This window comes from Sciurus vulgaris (genome assembly GCF_902686455.1).
Source record: "Sciurus vulgaris genome assembly, chromosome: 1".
In the NCBI taxonomy this organism is placed as follows: Eukaryota; Metazoa; Chordata; class Mammalia; order Rodentia; family Sciuridae; genus Sciurus; species Sciurus vulgaris.
In genome coordinates, this window is record NC_136461.1 from 42,453,195 (window position 1) to 42,475,769 (window position 22,575).

Consider the following 22,575-nt stretch of genomic DNA (forward strand, 5'->3'; position numbering starts at 1 on the left):
GGCCCTAGCTAGGTCAGCAGGGCAGGAACACTGAGGAAGAGAGTTGCACAGAGCACGCACTCAGAGTCTGAGCATGGCAAGGAAGAGGAGCAGAGGCGAAGTTTGTGAGAAGCAGCATACTTTTGGGGCTTCTGGGCTGGAAAGGAAAGGCCTTTAGAACTTTGTACAGATGTAGAATAAGAGGCCGCAAGGGCAAAGAGCCCCATATAAGACCACAGGACAGCACACATGTCCAGAGAGAGGGTCAGAGCAGAGGAGCATGTGAAGGCCTATGAGGTCAGACATCAGGATGGGGCATGGCAGGAGGGTCAGTCCAGCCGTTGGATGTAGACAGGTACCATACCACACTCTTTCAGAAGCTCATCCGACCAGTCCCGGCAGTCCCTCTGAGCATCACACACTTTCCTGCTGTCCACGCACTCGCCACTCTTACACTGAAATCTGTGGGGACCCTCACAGGTTGACTCTGTTGGGCCAGACAAGAGAGTGGACAGTGTCTGTGAGACCTTGGGCAGGTAGGCCGGGGCTGGGTTGGGCCAGGGACCATAGAAGATAAGTAGAGTTCCAGCCCCAGCCACAGCCCCCACCAGTCTAGAGGGTAGCTCAGGACAGACAGCCAAATTCAGGATCTATTCCCATAGGATATGACAGGATCCCAGGAATGATCAAGGTCCCATGCTCTGGCTATCTGGGGAGGGCCATGGGGGTCTGTGTCTGACCTGGTAGCTCTATATGGAACAGCTCTGTGGAGACCTCAGAGGCTGGACTGACCATCTCCTAAGGAGGGACCTCTGTCCCATGGACTCTGAATAGGAGAGGCTACTTGACTGCCCAATCTGTTATTGTTCCCCTGGATGACTAGTGAGTTAAGGTCTCTGCTCCTTAGAGGGGCAGGTGGCAACCAGAAGAGTCCTCTGAAAATCAAGGGGGCTCCCTCAGGAGCAGGATTTAGCATCTGTTCAATCTGGCAACTAGTGAGGAAAGTCACCTGGAAGCTGAGCTGCAGGGGATTGGGGGAGAGGGGGACTTCCTGAGGTGCCCTTTCATGTCTCCCTAGGCTGCTTTTGCAAAGTCCTTAAAAAAAAAAAAAAAAAAAAAACCCAGTTCTGGTGCCATTAGGACCTCTTGGGAGGGGAGTCATATAATTTAGGGGCAAGAGATGCTCTGGGGGAAAACACGCCTCAGGGACCAAGGGGAGGTCTTTTCCAACACCGCTTTCTCCAGGCCTGGGAGAGCTCAGGGCTTCTTTTCCTCAGGAGGATGCTGCCCCTCTGCCTGAGTGAACGCACCCTGTAAGCAGCCAGCTTCATCACTCCCATCTGGACAGTCTTGTTCCTGGTTGCAGCGTTTGATTGCAAGGACACAAGTCCCATCCCCACACTGGAACTCGTCCCCACGGCAGGTCCCCAGCACTGCTGGGAGAGGGCAAGAGGAGAGGTTCAGGGTCAGTGTGGTTCTAGGTCAGCTCTCCCACAAAACCCCATACCATAGCTACCCCTGGCAAGAACGAAACCAGCGACTAAGCTTAGGAGTCCTCAAAGGACACCTGGCCAAGGCATCTCCAGTGTACAGATGGGGAAACTGAAGCTCAGAGAAGCGGAAGGCCTTGTTCAGGGTCACACAGCACTCTGGCTGGCAGAGCCCCAAGTAAAACTCAGGTCTCCTGTTTCCCTGTTCACTACCTGTCCCCAGGGCCTTCTATTGAGTCTTAGTGCTCATGACTTAATGACTTTGTCCACTTAGCCAGCCCTTTCTGACCCAGGAACTGTGCTGGGGATGGAGACCTACAGACTAACAAGAGCCCCCCAATCCTCTAAGCGCTCAGGGTGCAGAGAGGGGCTGAGGAGTACAAGGATGAGGACATAACAGTATAAGATGTAAGGACAGTAGGGACATGGGGTAGCCCAGTGGAGGGACCCAGCCCAGTTGGGATAGTCAGATTGTAGAAAAGGTTGGTGAGGAGTTTCTGAGTGCACAAGGCCACCGGTTAGAGGGACCAGTGAGTGACTACCTGGACTGGGACAGGGCAGTGGGTAGAGGTATGATGGAGGAGGGGAATTGGGCAGAGACACAGGTACCATTGAAGATGCTTGGCTTGTGGGGTCAGACCTGAGCCCCACTGCTTAGTAGCCATGTGACCTCAAGCAAGTCACTTTATTCTCCCAACCTAAGTCCCTAGTAAAGCAGGGCAGTGTATTGAGAGTAAAGCAAAGAAAGGAAGCCTGAATCTGGCCTACTGGCAGCCGGATCTGCAGGCCCTGGGCAGGGCTGGGTGATGTGGAGGGGGCTTACGGCAGTCGGCCTCGTCTGACTTGTCCTTGCAGTCGCGGTCGCCGTCACAGCGCCAGCCCAGGTGTATGCACTCGCCGCTGCGGCAGGCAAACTGGGCAGTGGGGGAGCAGGCTGCGGGCGCGGACGTGGTCCCCAGGCCGGCTCGACCACAGAGCTCGGCCGCCTCATCCGAGTGGTCCTCACAGTCGAACTGGCGGTCGCAGACCCAACGCTCAGGGATGCAGGCGCCACCGACACCGCCACAACGGAACTCACGGGGCCCACAGGCAGGGTCCGCGCAGCCTCGCTCGTCGCTACCGTCGCCACAGTCGTCATCGCCGTCGCACACGAACACCGCGGCCAGGCACGAGCGGTTGCTGCACTGGAACTCGTGCGGGGCGCACACTGCTGCGCAGGACAGAGAGCCGGTCGGCCGGCCGGACCCATCCCCGCCCACCCGGCCCTGCTGTAGAAGATCTTTCACCTAGGGGCCAGAATGAGTCCTGCAGAAGGCCTGAATGGGGGACGAGAAGCCAGGCACTGCAAAGTGGGGCTTCTAGTGGTGACCCCGGGCGACACACTTGCCCTTCCTGAGCCTTACCAGCTCCACTGCACAAATGAGTGAAGATTCCTGCTTTGCTGCCAGCAGGACGGAGGGAATAGGAAGGCTCTAAGGCTGCAGAGCATTGCCTGTCTTGACAGAGAGGTTATACAGCAGCAGGGTGTGAGGCGGCTCCTCATAACACTGCTGTAGACAGCATAACCTGGACGATCCAGGCCCCGCCCTGGCATCCACGGCTCTGATCCCATCATCCCACTCCTCATCTGACCCAGCTCCAGACACCTTACATGGTTTGGTGATCCCAATGTGCTGGGAGGGTCCTACCTCTAGGCCTTATTCAAATGGCTTCACCTGCTGGGAGTCCCCCTCTGCCCCTCACTGCCTCTACCTTTTTCTGTCATCGATTCTTTTCTTTCAAGAGCCCACGTTCCACCTCCTCCATAACACATTTCGTGTTTCTCTGCTTGGGACATCTCCCTCTGCCTCTGCCCTGTGTGCCTTTCACAGTCAGCCCAGATGCCTGGGTTTTACATCCTTCTCCATCTGCTCCAAGATCACAAACAGCCTGGAGGTGACCCTACTTTGTCCAGGGGGTTTGGTGTGGAGCTCCCAGCAGCAGGTAGATGTGGACTGGATAGGTTTGAGACTTGTCAGGGTGTGAGGAATAATTGAGGGCATAGGTCATGGCCCTGACTGTGGCCCTGGGCTTCCCCGCTCTGATGGGCTGCTCTGAGCTCGGAAGCATGGAGGACCTTAAGAGACCAACCAGCCCAATAACTAGTTTACAGATAGGAAAACTGAGATTCAGAGAGGGGAGCAACTTGCCCTGAGTCACACAGTCAGTTCATGGTGACAAGAGAACTAGAACTCAGGTTTGGGGTATTTCCTTCCTGCTTTGACTCCTTCTCTAGCTTTTCTTGTCTTCTTTCCTTTTGGAGTATAAGCTGTTTTCAGGGTCACAACTTCCTTGCCTCCTTCGTGTCTTCAGATACTGGCCAAGAACTGGTTTGGGGGCCCAGGTGGGTTATGGGTGCAGTGGCTGTGATCACAGGTAATTGGGTGGTTGCAGTACCAGATCTCTCCACGTGGGGTCGCCCATAGCCTGTTTCTATTTTCTGGTGGAACAATGTCAATTTTCATTGTTATCAAGCATAAAATAAAGTGATGTCTTTGGTTTCACACAATGTAGGCAGCTCATGTCATGTGTTTCTGACAGCTCTACCAAGTTTCTGACAGTTGCATTTTTTCTCCTTCTGGGCTTTTGAGATGTTGGGGCTTTGGTGGGAAACACATGGTATGGGATGCCATAGCCTCTGGAGAGGACCCTGATGTCAAGATTAGCTCCCCTCCTACCTGTCCAAAGTCAGCTTGTACATGTCCAGAGAGGGAGGATTTACAGCCTTTTGAGTCCTGGTAAGAAGTGCTTCTTTTTTGCAGGGGGCGAGAGGGTTACTGGGGACTGACCTCAAGGGTGCTCTACCACTGAGCTACATCCCCAGCCCTTTTTTGTTGTTGTTGTTGGTACTGGGGCTGTAACTCAGGGGCACTTAGTCAACGAGGCACATTCTGAGTCCTTTTAATTTTTTTATTTTGAGATAAGGTCTCACTAAGTTGCTTAGGGCCTCATTAAATTGCTGAGGCTGGCTTTGTAATCCTCCTGCCTTAGTCTCCTGAGTCACTGGCATTACAGGCCTGTGCCACAATACCCGGCAGGAATTTCTTCTTAATACTGCATTCCCACCAAGGTTCTAAGCTGAGAGTAACTTTAAGATCCACGCTACCTAGACACTCACTCCCAGCCCTCACATGGAATAGCCTCTGAGAGATGGCAGAAGGAAGGATACTTCTTCTGACCAGGCAGTAGTGAACTGGAGTGGAGAAGCCCAATAATACCTTCTAACATCCTTGCTCTTATAATTAATGGGGAATATTTCTGTCCCAACATACCCCAGTAAGATATTCCCACCCTCTGTGGTAATGGCTGACAGCCTTTATATTGGAAGAATCATTAGGAATCATTATAGGGGTGAGAAGTAAGGAGAGAAGAGGATTCTCATGGACCAGTGAGCCCTCACAAAATTATCACAGTTGAAGAAACAAGCCAGTACTAACGCTGGGACTTTGAAACTGCTGGTCCCATGCAGAATCTGCCCCCAACACCCAGATGCTCTTTGCTTCTGACCCATCAAAGTACCAGACCTAGAATCTGTGACTCAGAAGTCTTGGGAAGAGATGGCTTTTCCCCTGGGCCTGGAGGAATGACTAGGGTGCATACCTAGAGGCTTCTGGAGAGCAGAGGGCTGAGAGAAAACAGTGGGCAAGTGCCAGGCACAGGACCTGCTAAGTGCATGCCTATGTCTCTGCCTAGCCTCACAGATTAACAGTCGGTCTTTTCCCCCATCACCATGTGCTTCCAGAGTGAGGACTATGTAGGATCCGCTTCATTGTTCCTTCCAGAGTCTGGCTCCAGGCCTGCACACAGTCGGTACCCATCAAATTGAAACAAGTAAGACCTGGTCATAGTCCCCACTGGCCCAGGCCTTATTGGCCTGCTCCCTAGGAAGGAGATAATCCTGTGTTTGAAGTTCAGTGATGTGGAACTGTCCCAATGACCACTTCCATCTGTCCCTGCTGAGGCTGCTAGGAATGTCTTCCCTACCCTGTGACATGTGTGCTTGAATCAGAGATTTCTACAACAGTCGTCCTTCACACCTCAGGAATCTGCCCCCCTCCCCAGACACAGCCCATGTCCTGGCTCAGACCACCACCATTTCCCCATACAGACCACTGCCTGGATCCCTGGCCTTTTCTTGGAGGTTGGAAGACTTGTGAAATGGAGTGGTAGATGTCAGGCATGGTAAAAAAGCTTTGCTGTTCAGACCTGAATTTGAATCTCACTTTCTGTCACTTAGCCGTGGGCACTTTTCCTTCCTTGTCTGAGCCTCAGTTTCCTCACCCATAAAATGGGGATGATAATGGCTACTCATGAGGTGGTTGTCAGGATGAAAAGAAGAAAATGTCTCCTAAGTGCCCAGCCATTACTAGTATCCTTATTCTTTCCTTTCCACTTGCCAGGCCCCATGGGAAACAGAAGCAGCCACTACTCCCCAGGGCTGCCTAACCACCCTTGGCAGACTTGGGGCTCTGACCCCAGACTCACAGGTAGCACAGCCAGCTTCGTCTGCTCCACCCTCGCAGTCCTTCTCCCCGTCACAGCGCCAGGAGGCAGGCACACACTTGTGGCTGGTAGGTCCACAGCTCAGTTTCTCTGCAGGACACACTTGCTTGGCTGTGGAAACACATCCATGCATGGTTTAGCCAAGGGGAACCCAGGGCAGAGTGCCAACCAGTCCTGCTACTCAGTTCCAGCCACTTGGCACAAGGCTGTGGGTGTCCTTCAGGACCCTTCTGCCCCACATCTCAAGTTTCTTCACCTGAAGCTCCTAGGACTTTCCAAATCCTAAATCTGACCCCATCACTCCCCTGCCTGACAATTTCATGGCCCCCTGGTCCCTGGTACTCAAGTCCCTCCTTGACCCAGTGATCCCTGCCTGCCTTGCCTGGTTACCCCTCCCACCTCTCCAGACCTTTCCTTCAAGCTCCAGCAACATGCAGCTGCCTCGCTCTGCACTCCTGCCTGCCATTTTCCAGCTGTGTGCCCTTGAGAGATATATGCCCAACTGAAGCAGGGTTTGCCTTCCAGATCAGTGACGCCATGATCTGAAGCTGTATACGTGAGGGCTCACCAAAGCCCCTATAGCTCCAGCCCACCCCTCTCCAAGCCCCCTCTCCCAGTAATAGTGCTGAGCCCACTGCTGAGAGCAGCTACTGCGTGGCAGGGCCCAGCGGGACTGCACAGCTATAATTACTGCAGCCACAATCAGAGGCTGACTCAATCAGGGGCCTGAAGCCCCAGGGTTGATTCTCAATTTGGAAGAAAGAATGAGAACCCTATTCAGGGCTGGCGGCAGCTCTTATCCTCAGCTTTTCCTGATGCACTTGACAGCCAAGGCAGATGTCATCTCATAGCCCCATAGTGGTATGAGATGCCTTCCAAGGTGTGCTAGAGGCCCAATCTCAGTGGTTTCTATGATGTGCCAGGCACCGTGTTAGACGCTTCTATTTAATCTTAATATAAACCCAGGAGAGTGAAGATTTATGCCCCAGCCTCCAACATGGAGACTGAGGACATGGGCTCTGGAGCCTGGCTGCCTGGTTTCAAATTCTAGATGTATCATCCACTGGCTACGTGAACTTGAGCAAAAATTCTTATCTCAGGACCAATAAAGGGACACTGCTGTGTCCTATCTCATAGAATTGTTATGGTGACCAAGTTAATGTCTGTAAAGTATTTCAAAGAACATTCAGCCTAGTGCTACTTATAACCCATAGATAAGAGATGAGAACTCATGAATCTTGTTTATTCATTTAGTATCTATTGGTCATTGCTGGGTACCAGACATGGAGGTCAGCACTGAGTTCTAGTTATGCTGCTAGTAAAGGGTCTATGAGACTGGGAACAGCCTTTTATACCCCCAGAAGCAGTGGCTACTCATATCTCACTCTGATCTCTGCTCCCAGATCAATTTTCTCTCCTCTTGCCTCTATAGCTGGGATGAGAGGCCACAAGGAATGGAAAAAAGGCACAGAAAAGTTGGGGAGGCAGGTGTGGGGTAGGTGTCTGAGTCAAGGTCCCCAGACAATATTATGCCATGGGAGAAGAGTACTTTTGGCCCCTCCAATATGGACTCTGAAGTTATCCCCAGGAATATACTTTATGAATTATAAGTAATCCACTGGGAATACAGGATTCATAGGATTCATTTTCTGGAAAGCAGTGACACACAATGACCTTTAAAAGGTCACCTTGGGGCTGTTGTGTGGAGTAGTGAAGGGAGACTGAGAGTTTACAGGTGGGGTCCTTCCAGAGCACCTTTGTCACCAACACACCACAGGACTTCGGGCAAGCACTTCTGGACCCCACCAGGATGTGAAGGAGCTGATGTCCAGTATCTCCCAGAGAGTCCTCTGACCAAGGGGTAGGCAGTGAGGGAGCTGTTGGAAGTGCAGGTTCCCAGGTTCCCGCTTGTTCTGACTGAATGGACATTTAGAGGGCAGAGCCCAGGATTCCAGGCACCTCTGTTTAAGAATCCTTGGGTTAACACTGGGCATTTCTAAAAGATGTAGGATATTTCACCTCTTTCAAAAGCAAGTGATACCATAAAAGTTGATATAGGTGTTTCAGACATTTGTAAGCCCCCACAAAGAGCAATGGGACAAGGGCAAAGCACCACTTGTTCCCAAGTCAGGTCCAGGAAACAATCTCACAGGGGGTTGGGAGGGCCAAGTTCACACCCATGGTGTAATCAGGCTGCTCGTGCCAAATATTTTCCCGTTTTATCTCGCCACAGTGTGAAAGCTGGCATCCCCCTCCCCTAAAATCACATTGGAATTTAATCCCCAATGTGATAGTGTTAAGAAGTGGAGCCTCCGTGAGGTGATTAAGCCACGAGGGCATGAATGGGATTAGCAGCCTTATGAAAGAGGCTTGAGGGAGTTCCCTTGCGCTTTCTGCCGTAAGGACACGGTGAGAACGGACCATCTATGAGGAACGGGCCTTACCAGACACCAAATCTGCCAATGCCTTGATCCTCAGACTTCTCAGTCTCCAGAACTAAAAGCAACAGATTTCTGTTGCAAATTAGTCAGTCCAAGGGATTTTGTTATAGCAGCCAGAATCATCATCCTCACCCAGACAGGTCAGCAAGCCCTGCAGGCTGTAAGTACAAAGATCACCATGCCACTAGTGTACCTAGAGTGGGGAAGGTAAGCACGCCATTGTACTGATGAGGAAACTGAGGCTTAAGGAGACGAAGTAACTAGCCCAAAGATGCACGGTAGGTGAGAAACAGTCTGGGCTTCTCTGACTAGAGCCCTGCCCTTTCCAGAAAACCCTAGACATTCTAAAACCAGCCTTAAACTCTCTTCCCCAAAGCCTAGGTGACTGAAAATGGCCCTTGGCCATATGCATCACCTCTGGAGGCCTGGTTCTTCAGACCCCAGTGCAGCAGGCAGTCAATTGAACTTTTAATGAATATTTATATAGTTAATAGCATAACCTTTCAACAAGGACAATGATTAAACAATCCGTCTGCTTCCTTTCTTTATAATTAATAAGACATTTGCTGTGTCCCTAAATAGACAGTTCTAATTACAGGCTCTCAAGGATTCATCAGTGCCTGATAGCAGCACCTCACCCCGAAGAGTCAAGACTCTCAGAATGCCAGGACAAGAGGGGCCTTGGAGGTCACACTGATGAGCACCCCTGGTCCCCAAATCCTGAGAAGGGAATGATTCCAGGTATTCAAAATGCCTGTCTCTCCTGGAATCTCATTGTCTCTCTTGTGACATTGTTCTTCCCAAAGCTAGGACTTGATCTGGTTCTCCAGGCACCAGGTCAGGCTTTTCCACTACAGAGATTTGGGTAGTGCTGATGTGCAGATCTCCTTCAGACGTGGGACCTATTACTTCCTGCATTTTACAGATGAAGAGAGCAAAGTTCAGAGAGGGTATGTTCTCTGTTCAAAGTCTCATGATGAGGAACAGAGTTAGACTTCCAACCCAGGTCCAAGTAGACTGCTTAATTTTTGTACTAACCATTACATGTGGAAAAAGTAGACCCCATTCATCTCGCCTGCACATCTGGGCTGGAGAGGGTCACTGGAGGAAAGAGGCTCACTGAGCCTTTGCTCAGGCAGGTTGTGCATGATGGCTATCTGATGTCCACTGTCAGGATTCTTGAAGCCCAAGGCCCTCTGGCAGTGTGATGTAGGAGAAAGAGCAGGGTTTGGGTCAGATACACCTAGGGCCAGGTTTCAATTACTAAGGTCCTTGGGCAGGTCAGTTAACTTCTCTGTGTCCTGGGTGAATAATTTCCTGGGGTTGGTGGATGTTCTAAATGAGGAAACGTGGCAATCCCTATATTTGAGATCCTCGAACAAACCTGAAGCTGAGGCAACAGTTGCCCTTGTTTCATTTCATGAACTGTACATGCAAAAGGCTGGTGGGGCACCTGGGTCTACCACCGGGGAATGCACACGAGTCCACATGCTCATCACAGAGCAGGCCCACCTAACCTCAGTCTCTCCCCTGTGACAGAGGCCCCCAAAGGACACCTTTGGTCTGCTGTCCAAGTACCCCAGGTTCTAAGACACAGAAGCAAAGAACCCCACTGTCTCTCAGATAAGAGGAACCCTCCAAAGTTGGCAAGGGGGCTTGAAACTGCACCCTGGAATGGCTGAAGGCATTTATTAATTTCTGGAGAATCTTGCCCCAGAAATTCAAATCCATGGGTACTTTCTCCAATTCATAAATTCACAAATTAACAAAAAAGGAAATGTCTGTTGAATACAAAAAATGAAAGTACTTGGCAGATGCTCATTGACCGAGCAAGTCTACAAGACCAGCTCATTAGAGTTTTAGGGGCAGACAACCTCCATATGGGGACTGCCAGCTCAAAGCGGACTGGAGACTCAGGTGATGGGAGCTACCAGCTCCTTCCCCAGGAGGCACAGCATGGGACAATCCCACCCTGCCAAAGTGGGGAGTTACACCAGGCTCCTTCATGTGGGGTCTGGCAAAATGCCTCTAGCTGGGTCAGTCCCTAACTTGCTGGGTTATCTCAGAAAATCCCCGGGTCTCCATTTTTTGATCCATAATAGAAGGTGAGCTCAGTTAATCAGTGAGGTCCCCTTCTAAGTCCTAAGCTGCAAGAACAAATTCCATTTTCAATAAGGAGCACCCAGAGTGTAGCTCATTCCCCTTGAGTCAACCTCTCCTCCCGCTGCCCACACCCCTCCCAACAGACGCCTGAAGGTGGGTCAGCGTGGAACCCAATCAAGTGAGCTATAATTAAGAGTGGAAAAGCTACTTTCATTAGGCAAATGTTCTGGGCTTTTCTGTTATGACTCTGGCTGTATTTTTTTAAGTACAGAATTCAGGATCAGAGAGAAATGGAGCTGGGAGATATCCTGCCCAGCTAGGGTAGATCACATAGTAGGGGAAAATGTGGGACCTGCCCCCACATTCCTTTTCCTCTCAACATAGCCCCCCTCATTTATAATGTTCTAATACTATAATCATCTAATATCTTACTATTCTATTAAATGTTGTCCTGGGGCAGAGGGCTTAAAGTCCAAATAAAATAATAAAAATAACACAATAAAAATAACACAATCCCTGTATGGCAGGTGCCATTGTACCATTTGACAGATGAAGAAACTGAGCCTCTGGAAGTCGGGGCAACTGGTATAAGGTCTCACAGACTAATGGGCCAGACCCACCTATATCAGATACCAAATCACTACACTTTATTGTCTACAATCTTTGTTGGGGGGGAGGAGTGGGGCTCTATCCTGGGAGCTGGCACAGCCCCAGAAACCTGGTAAGCTATGGAGATTGCTATGGCAACGCCAATTAAATGGACAGCGGGTTGGCTACCGGGTTGGCTACCGGGTTCTCATTTAGTTGGGAAGCTATGTGCAAGCCTACAACCAGGCCCTGCTGCCCCAAGTTTTGCCTGACCATTGAGGGCTCACTCTGGCCAACCTCCTCCAGGCAGCCCTCCCTAGTCACGGTCCTTGTCTGCCTCTGATCAATGTTAACTGTACAGGAAGCAGGGACCCTGGTCCTTGTGCCCCAGTTGAGCACAGGCAAGGGAGAAAGACGTTTTCAAAATACTAAGGGTTTAGGAATCTTGAAATTGTGAAGTCTTTGAAATTCTGGAATGTTAGAGGTCAGGGCCTAGATAGGAGTAGGAAATAGGGACAATCTCAAGGGAATTATTGGGCTATCCCAAAGGAGAGCTGGGCTTTTCTGCTCCTTAGTGCTGCCTTGTCTGCTGCACCCACAGGTGTCCTGTCAGACCTCAGAGAGCTTGAAGAATCCGTCTTTTGTCACAGAAGGGGGACCTTCCATGAACAAGCTGTGTTTCTTTGTGGCAAGTCTGTCAACCTCTCTGGGTCTCCAGGTGCTCAACTGTCAAATAAAAGGGGAACTGGGAGCCAGGAGTGGAGCCCGAGGGTTCAGAAAACAAGGCGAATAGCAACATCAATACCAAGAGACTGAGTTGGGGAGAGAAGGGGCAGCATAGCCCTGGGGCAGCAAGATAGTCCCCCACTAATAATCACAACGAGGCCCCTCTGCCCCTCCTTTCTGCCCCCAGTGTCCAGGGTAACTGCTGAAGTGGGTGGATGGCAGTGCTGGCTAACTGCAAAAATAGAAAGGGCCCCTGTAGCCACAGCACTCCTCCCCAGATGCCCTCCAGGTGCTCAAGACTCTGCCCCTCGGAGGCTGGGCAGCCACAGCCACTTGGCTCGACTCTTCCAGCCTCAGTTTCCTTCTGAGTGGGGCTCCACCTCCCTCCCAAGGTTGCCAAGAGATGCAAGGCGTAAGTGGGCGTGCCTGGGCTTTGTTCCTGCCAAAGCTCAGGACAAAGCACTGGGCTTTCCTCCTGTCCAGGCGCCGCAGGACAGCATTGATCTGGGCTATCTGGTGGGGTGACAAAAGGACGGGGCCTGTGGCATGACTGAGGAGGGCAGGGGCAGTCGTACAAGGAAACGAGGGGCCCCTTGTCTGGGACGGGGTCGCTCTTGCTCTCCTCTCTCTCCCTCTCTTTCTCTCACAGACTGGTAGCGCTGTTGCTAGGAGACAAGGAAACCCAGTTATCACCAGCCACAGCCTTAGATGGGACTGTGGCCTCTATTGTCCTTGTCTTGCCTCTAGGGCAACTGTTACCCCTGAAGAAGGGTTCCTGGGTCCCCCAAAGCCCCACCATCCTCCACGTGCTTGCCACATCCCAATCTTTTGTCTCAGGCTCGCACTACTGACACGCTGCCTCTGAACCACTGGGTCCTTCCCCACCCCCTTCTCTCTCCTTTTTAATTTAACAAATGTCACGGAATGACCTGCCGGGTGTAAGTTTGCTTAGAGGATTAGGGCCTGGAAAAGAAATCATAGAAAGACAAAGTCCTGAGTGTGGGAGGCGAGCCCAGGGCTCTGGCCCTCCATATCACCCCTGGCTGCATCTGTCACCAGTCAGCTGGCTAGGGACAACTGGGCTCCTGGGCTCAGCCCACCCAAGGCAGAAGAAAGAGCCAGGAACTCAAGGTCCTGGCTGGGTAGTCACAGGTAAGTCACTCGACCTCTCTGAACTTCTGTGTCCTCCTTTACAAAATTCTGAAAGTGACAGTACCTGCCTCCTGAGGCTGCTGGGAGGATAAAAGGGGTCAGCACAGTGCCTGGCACACCATAAATACCTAACAAGCGCCAGCCGCCATTTGTGCTATTGGAATTTCTATTTGGGTCCTCAAGAACACGAGCAGGCAGCCTGGAGGAGGCGCTATGGCTATTTCTAGGCAGAAGGATTCAGTGGGCTGTTTCCATGCCTGATGCTATAGGAACAGGGTCCAACATGCAAGCCCAGAAACGGGCGACTAGCAACTAGATCCACTTGGCTGCTGAGGCCCGACCCCAGGGCACGGCAGTGTCCGACTGCTGACCTCACTTGAGCCCCACCGACTGCCAACACAAAAGAGCTGATGAGGAAACAGGTTCACGGCAACGCCCACCCCACTAGTCCAAGGGACAGGACTCACGGCAAGTGGCCTCCGACTCGTCAGAGCCATCGGGACACTCCTCCTCTCCATCACACTTCCACCGCTCGGGGATGCAGTGGCCGTTGTCACAGGTGAAGTCGCTGTCCGCACAGGTCTTCTTAGCTGTGGGGCAAGGAGGAGAGCATGAGGGGTCTGGTGGACACGACAGGCTTTTCTAAGACACAGTCTGGTGGCTAAAGAGTGACAGGAACATGCTCCATCTAAAAGCTGGCCCACATGACCTCCCGCAGCACCACCAGGCCAGAGTGCGTTACAGGCCAAGGGGAGAGGAGAGGGGAGAAAGGCTGACTCACTCAAGTGACACCCTGCCCCTGCCCTCCAAGTCCAGCAAAGGTACCAGGATCCATCACATCCCAGTCACACTCCTGCCTTCCCTCAAAGTCTACTACCGTTGTCACCTCCAAGAAGCCTTCCTGGATCCCCATCCTGCAGCTTTAGCCTCCTCAGCCAGTCCCCAGTCCCTTTACCTACCTCCCCACCCCAGTCTACAAGCAGGGAGCGCCTGAATCCTAAAAGCAGATTCTTTCTTTGTGGCAAGATGAATGAGGTGACCAAGCACCTACTAGGCAAGACACCGCACAAGTCCCCATCCCTGAGGCCCTTGAAGAGGTTCTCCAGAAACCACTGTCCTGCTCTGGGTTTTGGAGCTCAGCTGGGCTCCTTCCATGTGCATGATCTTGGGGAAATTACTTAGCCTTGAGCCTCCCTTTTCTTATCTGTGTAAAGGGAGAGGGCAAACGAACATGTACAAAGAACCCACCCACAGCAGATGCTCGTGAGCAGCAGCTACTGCTGTTTTCATGTTTGGAGTCTTAATTAGAAGTGTAAGAAATGGGGTGTTCTCTGCCCACCCAGAGGATACAGCAAGCTGAGATCTCACAGCTGGTAGCAGAGCTGGGACAGGAATGGAGGTAACCAGTCACAGTCCGAGACACTCTGCTGCCCTATGTGCTCTGTCCTGAGAGGCACTGGAGTTTTGGGGTCAGAGAGTGGACAAGAGAGAGGCCTGACCCTGTCCTACGGTGGCCCCATTATTACTGCTCAGCTGGGATCCTGGCTTCTTCCTGAATACCCACTGTATCTGACAGGCCAGGGCAGGAGGAGGGCAGTTGTCCTGATGGGCCTTCTGTCGCTTAGTTGGGGCTGCCTATCCCTCACAACCAGAAGGTGTGTGGGGGTGAGGTCTTGAGGACCCCAGCTTAACTCAGCACCCTTCACAGCAGCCTGGGCCTCTCAACGGTTGGGGCTTTGAATGCATCAAATGTGCATTCAATTTATACCTTGCCCAGGCCTGGGCTGAGGATCCAGGACCTGCTACAGAGCAGCAGACTGGAAGAGAAAGAACAGAGCAAGGGGGCCAGGAGGTATGGATTCCAGTCTTTGCTGTGCTGTTCTGCTGTGTGTCCTCATGCAAATCTCTGGCCCTTTCTGGCCCTCCAGTTTCCTCATTGGGAAAGGGGCGGGGGATTTGGTAAGATATAATCTTTCAGTGGAGAAGATAGTTCCAGATCAGGAGGCCCAGAAACGGCAGGGGTGGTGGTCTCTTCAGCACAAAGAAGGATATCTCAGTACAGGCAGGGCTCGCCTCAGGCCTTGGAGAGCCCAGTCCTCCCTTGAATGATCTGGAGGCTGATGTGCAGGGGCCACCTGGATACTGCTCCTTCCCAGGGGCTGAGGTCCCTTGACCCCCCTGCAGTCCCCCTCCCTGCTCCTCCCCTCCTCAGTACTTCCCAGTCCAGTCCCACCTGGATTCTGGAGGGCTCTTGCACAGTCCATACTATTTATAACATCACCCCTTGCTCAAGCTGCCCTTTGCCTGAAAACCCTTTTTCCAAACTGCCTGCTTCCACTCCATACTCAGATAGTACCTCCTCCAAAGCCTTCCCTGAGCACTTCTAATCTTTGGGGACCTCTCCTGAGCTCCTACAATCCTCTAAATATCACTCTAGAGCAGAGGTCAGCAAACTTTCTCTGTAAAGGGCCAGAGGTATAGATATTTTAGGCTTCAAGGGCCACAGTTTCTGTCACACCACTGAGCTCTGCCATTGTGCAGCAGAAGCTGCCATAGACAACTTAAGTGAACACAGTGGTGTGTCAATAAGTTTGTTTATAAAAACAGGCAGTAGGTTGTAGCCTGGGGAGTGATGACCTGTGCTCTAGCGCATCACTGATCCCACAGACCCACATGGTTTGCTTTCTTCTCTGTCCAACCTGGCGACGATCAGATTTAGCACAGAACCCAACTTGCCAGATCCTGGAAGGATGGTGAACTAAATGTCTAGCCTCTGCTCCCACATATCAAGGGACAGGACTCCACTTCTCCCCAGGAAGTTCCTTCCAATCAGCCAGCTCTATTGAACTCCTCCCATGGTCTGCTAGCTGCCTGCAAGGATTTGGGGAGAGAGACTGGGTATCCCGAGTCCATTCCATTTCCTTCTTTTTCATGAAATCCTTGCAGCACATCTGCATTCTGAGCTTTCTTCACACTTTCCTTAGCCAGATGCCTCTACATTCAGGGCTAGAAGAAACCCAAGTCCACCCACAGATGGGGAGGAGCCTGAGGCTCAGAGAGGAAAGAGGCTGGCCCAGGGAAACCCAGCAAGGCAGGGACAAGAGCCAGCTCCCTTGCCTCTCAGACCAGGGTCCCCAAGCAGCCTAAGCTCTGCACAAGAGGTCATTGTCAATATCACCTCTTGATAAATCATAGTCTGCAATCTTTGCAAAGTGAATACCAATCTAAGCTTCAGCAACGGGAATTTTTCCCCACAGGAGTTCAGCATCCAAACAAAGAAGCATATGTTCTGAGTTTTTCTTTTTTTTAACAGTCCCTAGGTGCTTCCTGGGTGCCAGTGACTGTGCTAGGGGTTTTGCCCAGGAAACCCCAGGACAAAAGATCAGTTAAGCCCTCGTTCAACATATGAAGAAACTTGGACCCAGAGATGTAAAGTTACATGACCGAGGTCACATTGGGGTGGGAGCAGCACCACAATTTGAATTTGCAGTCAGACGTCTGCTCTTTCCCACCAGGGCTCCCCAAACACACACTCCCAGCAGTAGAGGTGACAGAAAAGCTCAAGAGTAGATGGGGGAAACCCTGTGGAGGCTGCAGTCAGCATCACTGAGCCTCTGCCCTGGGGACACAGAGGAAAACAAGTCAACAGACCCTGGGAGCATAGAGCAAGGGGGCAAGTCTGGCAAGGCTGTATGACCAGGCAGCACACAGAAGACAGTGATGTCAGGGCTATGTCCCTAGGTACAGGACACCCAATGGCCTCCTAGGGTCCTTTCTTCTCTGGCATTCTGGAAGCTTGGAGTTGAGCTTGGCCTCTCTGCATGTCCCAGACCCAGCAGGAACTGTGCAAGGAGGCTGGGCAGCCAAAAGCACCATCATGTCCAGAAGGGCAGTTGAAAAGTCATCCAGGCCCAGGAAACAGGGCCACAGGGCTGGGGGCCCCTAGTGGTGTTTTGCAGAACAGATTTGTTCACTGTCTAGACCAGTTTGGTCATTTTCCATCCCGGCTCCTTTTATCAAAAATCCCAGTGACTCTCTGGTAGTTGTCATTACTCCCATTTTACAGAACAGAAAATCGAGGCTCAATGAGGTGAGGACGGCAGGTGGCAGAAGTGGGATTTCAATTCTGCGTGGCAGCTACCAAAGCTTGAGCTCTTCCCTCTAAGGCCCGCAGCCATCCAGTGTTAGCCAGCTAAGAATGAGGACCCCAGAGAGGCAGATGCAGTGAAAGACCTCTCAGGTCCCAGGGGCCACAGGATATGTAGTGAGGCAGATCAGTCACACAGCAGAGGCACCTGCAAGAGGTGGTCCCCTGCAATGTGGCCAGGCCAGAAGTGTGCAGAAGAATTTAGCCTATGGTGACTTCGCTCTGCTAATGTACTTCCCTGAGGAACTGAGGCAGCATGATCACTTTCAGCTTTGAGACCTTGGAAGGTCCCCTTGGAAGCAGACCACAGAAGGACTTAGCATCAGAGCTAAGACTGCACCCAGCATGGCTGCCTCCTCACTGGGTGAAGCTGGACAAGGAAGTCCCTTCCCTCTCTGAGCCAGTGGAGCTGTGGCTTTCCCATGCAGCCTTGCCACAGGGCAAAGAGTTTCTCTTGGGGGATCTCAGTGAACATCCCAGCATCAGGTCATTCAGTGTAACAGGCCCAAGAGTCCTCATTCAGAGAAGGGCCCAAGCAGTCGTTCTAAAGCTGTCAGAGCAAGCCATGCCAGACCCCACTCTCCTGGCCTTGGCTCTGGTTCCCAAGACAATACCCCAGCTGGGCTGGAGGCCGTGGCTCTGTTTCCAGGGATTTATGTCCCTCCATGCCAGTCTGCCCCTTGGACAATGCCCACCTCTGTGAGTCCCTATACTCCACAGCCCAGGAGTGATACACAGTCATCCAGGGTCTGCGACATCATAATCTGGTGCCATGGCAACAGATGGGCTGCCACAAAAGACTCGGGATTCCAGAGGGTGGTGAGGAGGGGCTGACCCCAGGGCAGAGCAGAGGAGAGTGGGAAATCCAGGACAAAAGAAGAGGGAGCTGCTATTTATAAGAGGAACATAGGCCAAGGAAAGCATCAGACAGTCCAAGGCCAATTGGACTCTGCTCTGCCACTTCTGGGCTGTGTGATGTTATTCAAGTTACACAACTTCTCTGAGCTCCATTTACTTTATCTGCATTCAGGGATACTATCCCTGCCTTACAAAACACAGAGGGTTCTGGGCTAAGGATGGCACTGACGCTTTAATGAACTAAAAAGCAGTAAAGGGGTTCGTTTGGGGAGTGTGAAGTCACTGCCCTGGCCCCAGCAGCTGTGTGCCATGTTGGGTCCATCAGCCGGCCTGTCTGGGCCTGTCTCCTCATTGGGAAATGGAGGCAGGGCACTGACTGATTCTTAAGCCCCTCTCAGCACCCAGAGTCTGTGATTTTGTGAAATTATTATGATCACTCAGCACTTCGCAGCTTCCCGCCCCTGAGGCCTGCTTCCCTGAGACAATATACACCCTCACGCTGTTCCCACCCCCGCTCCTCCTGCCGCCCAGTGCAGACAGGGCTTCAAAACAAAGACCTGTGAGGGCTGCCCAGAGCTGCTCCAATCGAGTGTTCCACCACGTCAGAGCCCCTTCCATAAAAGCCCAGAGAGAGGGGCCTGTGCAAGGCCCGAGGGCATGCACTTGAACCGAGGTATTAACTTCCAGTCCCATTGTGTGGCCAGGAAGTGGGGGGCAGCAAGGGCCAACTGAGGAGGGCACCGTATTCAAGGAAGTTGGGGGAGCTGTGGGAGCAGGGCAAAGGATGAAGGGCATTCCAGAAAGAGGGATAACAGGGCCTGGGGGTGCAGGAGCCAGCCCTCCTGTGCGGGAGGCGAGTGGCAAGGGACCTGGGAGCTTCACCAGGCCAGGGCCAACCCGCCCCATGGGGCAGAGGCCCAGCACAGGGCCTGGCTTTCCTTGAGCTCCCAAGACCTCTTCAGCCTCTTGCCAAGCCCAAGGCTGCTGTTCAGCAGCCAGCGAAAACCAAGACTGAGCTGCCAGGGCTGGCTTTGGAATTCAGTGAGAATGGGCAACATGGACGCTTGGTCCCTAGCAGAGGAAGAGGAACAGAAGGCAGGAGAGTGGGCCAAGGAGCTATCTACCCAGACATTTGGAGTAGACTTGTTTTACCCCTTGAAGACTCATCATGCCCACGGCTTACCAAAAGCCCCGGGATGGCCCACAGCAGACGTCTAGTCAACTGTTTGCTCCAACTCTGCCAAGCTTACTTAACTAAGAAACTCCTTTTTTGGATGTCATCTCTATTATTTCCCAAGTCAAAGTGGCCCAATGAGCCATACCTGGGAAAACACCGGGTGGTAACAAGCCCCTCATCCTGCAGATGAGAAGACAGGCCTAGCAGGACTGGCCACAGTCACCCAGCAGTCTGGCAACCTGCTGTCATGTCTCTGGGCAGCACACCAGACCAGGAACAACAGACGTTGTTCACAGAGCACTCAGCCCAGAATGGAGCTGAGGGCACCTCACTAGAGAGACCCAGTCCTCTGAGCAGGGCTTTTTTGAAAGAAGGGCCCAGGACAGGGAGAGAGGATGGAGACCAAGACCATCTGGAGCAGGAAAAGTAGAGAGATGTCAGGGATGCAGTCTGCTCTCTGGTTTCCTGGGCTATAGAAAAAGGTTGAACAGAAATCTATAAGAAAAGGTGGGTTCCAGCTCATCACTGTTGCTGAGCCACCTGGAACAGGGCCTTCTCCTCCTAGTGCAAGTAAGGGAGCAAAGACCTAAAGCCCCCACCTTGGACCCTGGTACACAGAGGGGGCGTAGCTGTTCTCACTTCCTCTCCCAGGCCAGGGCCAGCGCTAGGTGGCCTGGCTCCACCTCAGCCAGTCCTAAGGCAGTTGGGCCACTTGTACCCGGTGGGGTCGGGGAGATGAAAGGGCTGCTCCCCACAGCTACCCTTCTGCAGAGCTCGCCAGGCCCTGGCGTTGCCAAGACGACCACTGCAGCAGAAGGGAGATCCGGGGTGGGGGCAGGGGGCGTGCCAGCCCGCCCTTGGCCTACTAACCTGGCAGGCAGATTTAAATGACAGCCCAGGAAGCTACTATTAAACTGTCACCACAGTCAACAGGACGACAGACTCCGGAGTGTTCTCTGGCTGCAGCAGCAACACAGCAGGAGTGAGAGGGGGAGGAGCCGGTGGCCCAAGCAACCTGCACCCCCTCCCAGGAGGCCCCTGGCCTGCCTGCGTCCACCCACTGCCACAGTCGCCCTTTCAGGCCAGGATGGGTCTTGGCACAGAGCTGGGGCACAGTGCAAGGCCTGGCAAACTTTGTGTTTCATTTTTAAGCAGAGGAACCCTTTTCCCAAGTGAAACTCTAAAGAATAAAACAGATAAAAATAGAGCTGCGCTGTTGGAAACAGGGCCAGAGGTAGGGGACCCCATCAGCTGTTTCCCCATCACTCAATGCCCTGTTGGGGCCTCTGTCAAACCCTGGGGCTCAGAGCCCATCGGCAGCTGCTTTGGGATTCAGCAGTGCTGGCTTCAAATCCTAACCCCTCCCCAGGCATGTGATGTCCCTAAAGATCCCATAGGTCTATTATTGCATTTAAGATGCTTTCATGGGTCTTGAGTTCTAATTTTCTAAGGACCCACATTTCTAAGATCACCACAATGATCTGCACCATCCAAGCTCCTGTGACAAGACTCCATGACAGGTACTTCCAGGATCAGCCATGTCAATAAGCTGTGGTTGGCTGAGGTTCCACCCCTGCAAGGGACTGCTTCTCTGAGTCCAAGCTCCACACACTGTCAATCTCTGGCTCAAGGCTCTAGGTGGTGCTGGGAGGCAAGTGACCCAGTGTCCTAATGTCCAAGGAGTGTGGTGGGCAGGGCTCAGCTTCTGTGTTGGCTCAGACGCTCACAGCACCATCCATCAGTGGGTGACATCAGAGTCCCCTTCCTTGGCCACCCTCCCTTTCCACTTGAGGAGAACGAGGAGGAAATGGCAGGTGCTGAGGAGGTCCTCCACAAGTGAGGGTTTCAGGGAAGGCTGAACGGGCCAACAGGATGGTATGGGCAGGACCACTTTGGGGTGAAGGCATCTCTGCTTTAAAATCGGAAAAAGTTTCTCTCAAAACGTCCAGACCCAATTCCACTAAGAAGTTAGACACCCTCGCCAGGCCACATCAAAGACAGACAAAACAATCCAAAACGAGGTGCTGAGTTTGGGTGGGCTGGGGGTGGTCACAGGGACACTTCATTTTGATACCTTGGGATAGGAAGAGCCCTTTGTTGAATGTCCCTCAGAGTGTGCCCAAGCAGAACTTGGGCTGGGCTGAGAGATAACTGGGGAGTGTCAGGATCAACCAGTGTCTGATGGCTGTGGCAGAGGACACAGATGTCACTCCACCAGCTGGTTGCACCACCACATCTCAGGGAAAAACTATGGTCTCCTCTTTCCCCTTCAAAGGAGGAAGGTCCCAGAAAGGGAATTGAACTAGACTTCATAGCCAGTAGGGTCAGAGCCAGGACTTGAACCCAAGCCTCCATACCCTGGTCCAGGGCTATTTCCTCAAGGTTTTCAGCCCAGGGCCCTCCCGACACAGAGTCATATGGCAAGTGGGCACTCTAAGAATATCTATGGCCCACACTTGTAACAGGCCATGTGGCTTCTTCCCACTCTAGGCCTTAGAGTGAGACGGGACCCTCTCCAGCTGACATTCTGAATCTGCAACCTCACGACACAGATGGGATGTGGTTCTTGGTGTTTGCTCCAAGTCCCTCCAAAAAGATCACCTGTGACCTCCCCAGCCAATCCCTCCTTCAGACCCCAGCACATCCTAGCTGCTCTTGGACACCGCCTGACCCCACCCGTCTGTCACCAAGGGAGGCCCAAGCCCTCGCTTGGGCATGTGGGACTCCCTGTCGCCACAGGGAAGATGAGCGCGCCTCAGAGGGACTGACCACAAAGGGGTCTTCCTGTCCCAGTGATTTGTGGATACAGGCAGGAGGTATTGAACCAGTGACAGGAGGGGGCTGTGGGGAGGTGAGGGCAGGATGGGACCAGTGGGAGTTCCTGGCTGGCGCCTACTAAGGAACCAAACATGATGCAAGTTGCTGTTTGGAGCAGGCGACACACCAGGAAAATGTCCCGGCTCTGGCCCATCTCCTGGGCTCCGTTCAGTCCCACCCTGGATCTTGGTCAGTGGTTTTGTAATCCCTGGGACTGGATTATAGGTCCCAGGGAAACAACTAGAAGAAAACTCATGGTATTCTCTAAGCAGAAGCCTCCAGAGGGCAGGAGGCAAGGCTGGGAAACCCTTCAGGGCCTCCAGCCTGGCTCCTGGCCTGAGTTCCCCTCCACAGAGGGAACTCAGTCTCCTCTGACCAGCAGACCTTCCTGCCTACTCCAATCAGGAAGTGTGGAGCTGAGGAATCCATGGTTTGCCTCACTTGGGCAGGTCTCAGGGCTCACACAGGCCCCTCACACTCCAGGCTGTGTTCTCCCTGCCATCAGCCCCTGATGGAAGGAGGCACTCTTCTTCTCCAACGTAGCTGAGAAGGTTC

At 52.6% G+C, this 22,575-nt stretch overlaps 1 protein-coding gene across 18 annotated transcripts in view; it reads right to left on the reverse strand.

The window, feature by feature from the left end:
- LRP8 (LDL receptor related protein 8) overlaps positions 1 to 22,575 on the reverse strand; it is a 76,981-nt gene that overhangs the window by 27,777 nt on the left and 26,629 nt on the right. For 5 of the 18 annotated variants that reach the window (XM_079112139.1, XM_079112140.1, XM_079112131.1 and 2 more), the window contains exons 3-7: positions 13,489 to 13,611; positions 5,994 to 6,122; positions 2,293 to 2,676; positions 1,290 to 1,415; positions 344 to 466 (exon numbers count right to left, since the gene is read on the reverse strand). In XM_079112139.1, coding sequence (XP_078968265.1) covers positions 344 to 466; positions 1,290 to 1,415; positions 2,293 to 2,676; positions 5,994 to 6,122; positions 13,489 to 13,611 — 885 coding nt within the window. The remainder of the gene's footprint in view (positions 1 to 343; positions 467 to 1,289; positions 1,416 to 2,292; positions 2,677 to 5,993; positions 6,123 to 13,488; positions 13,612 to 22,575) is intronic. The other 13 variants (XM_079112132.1, XM_079112135.1, XM_079112133.1 and 10 more) reach the window with 6 other exon arrangements.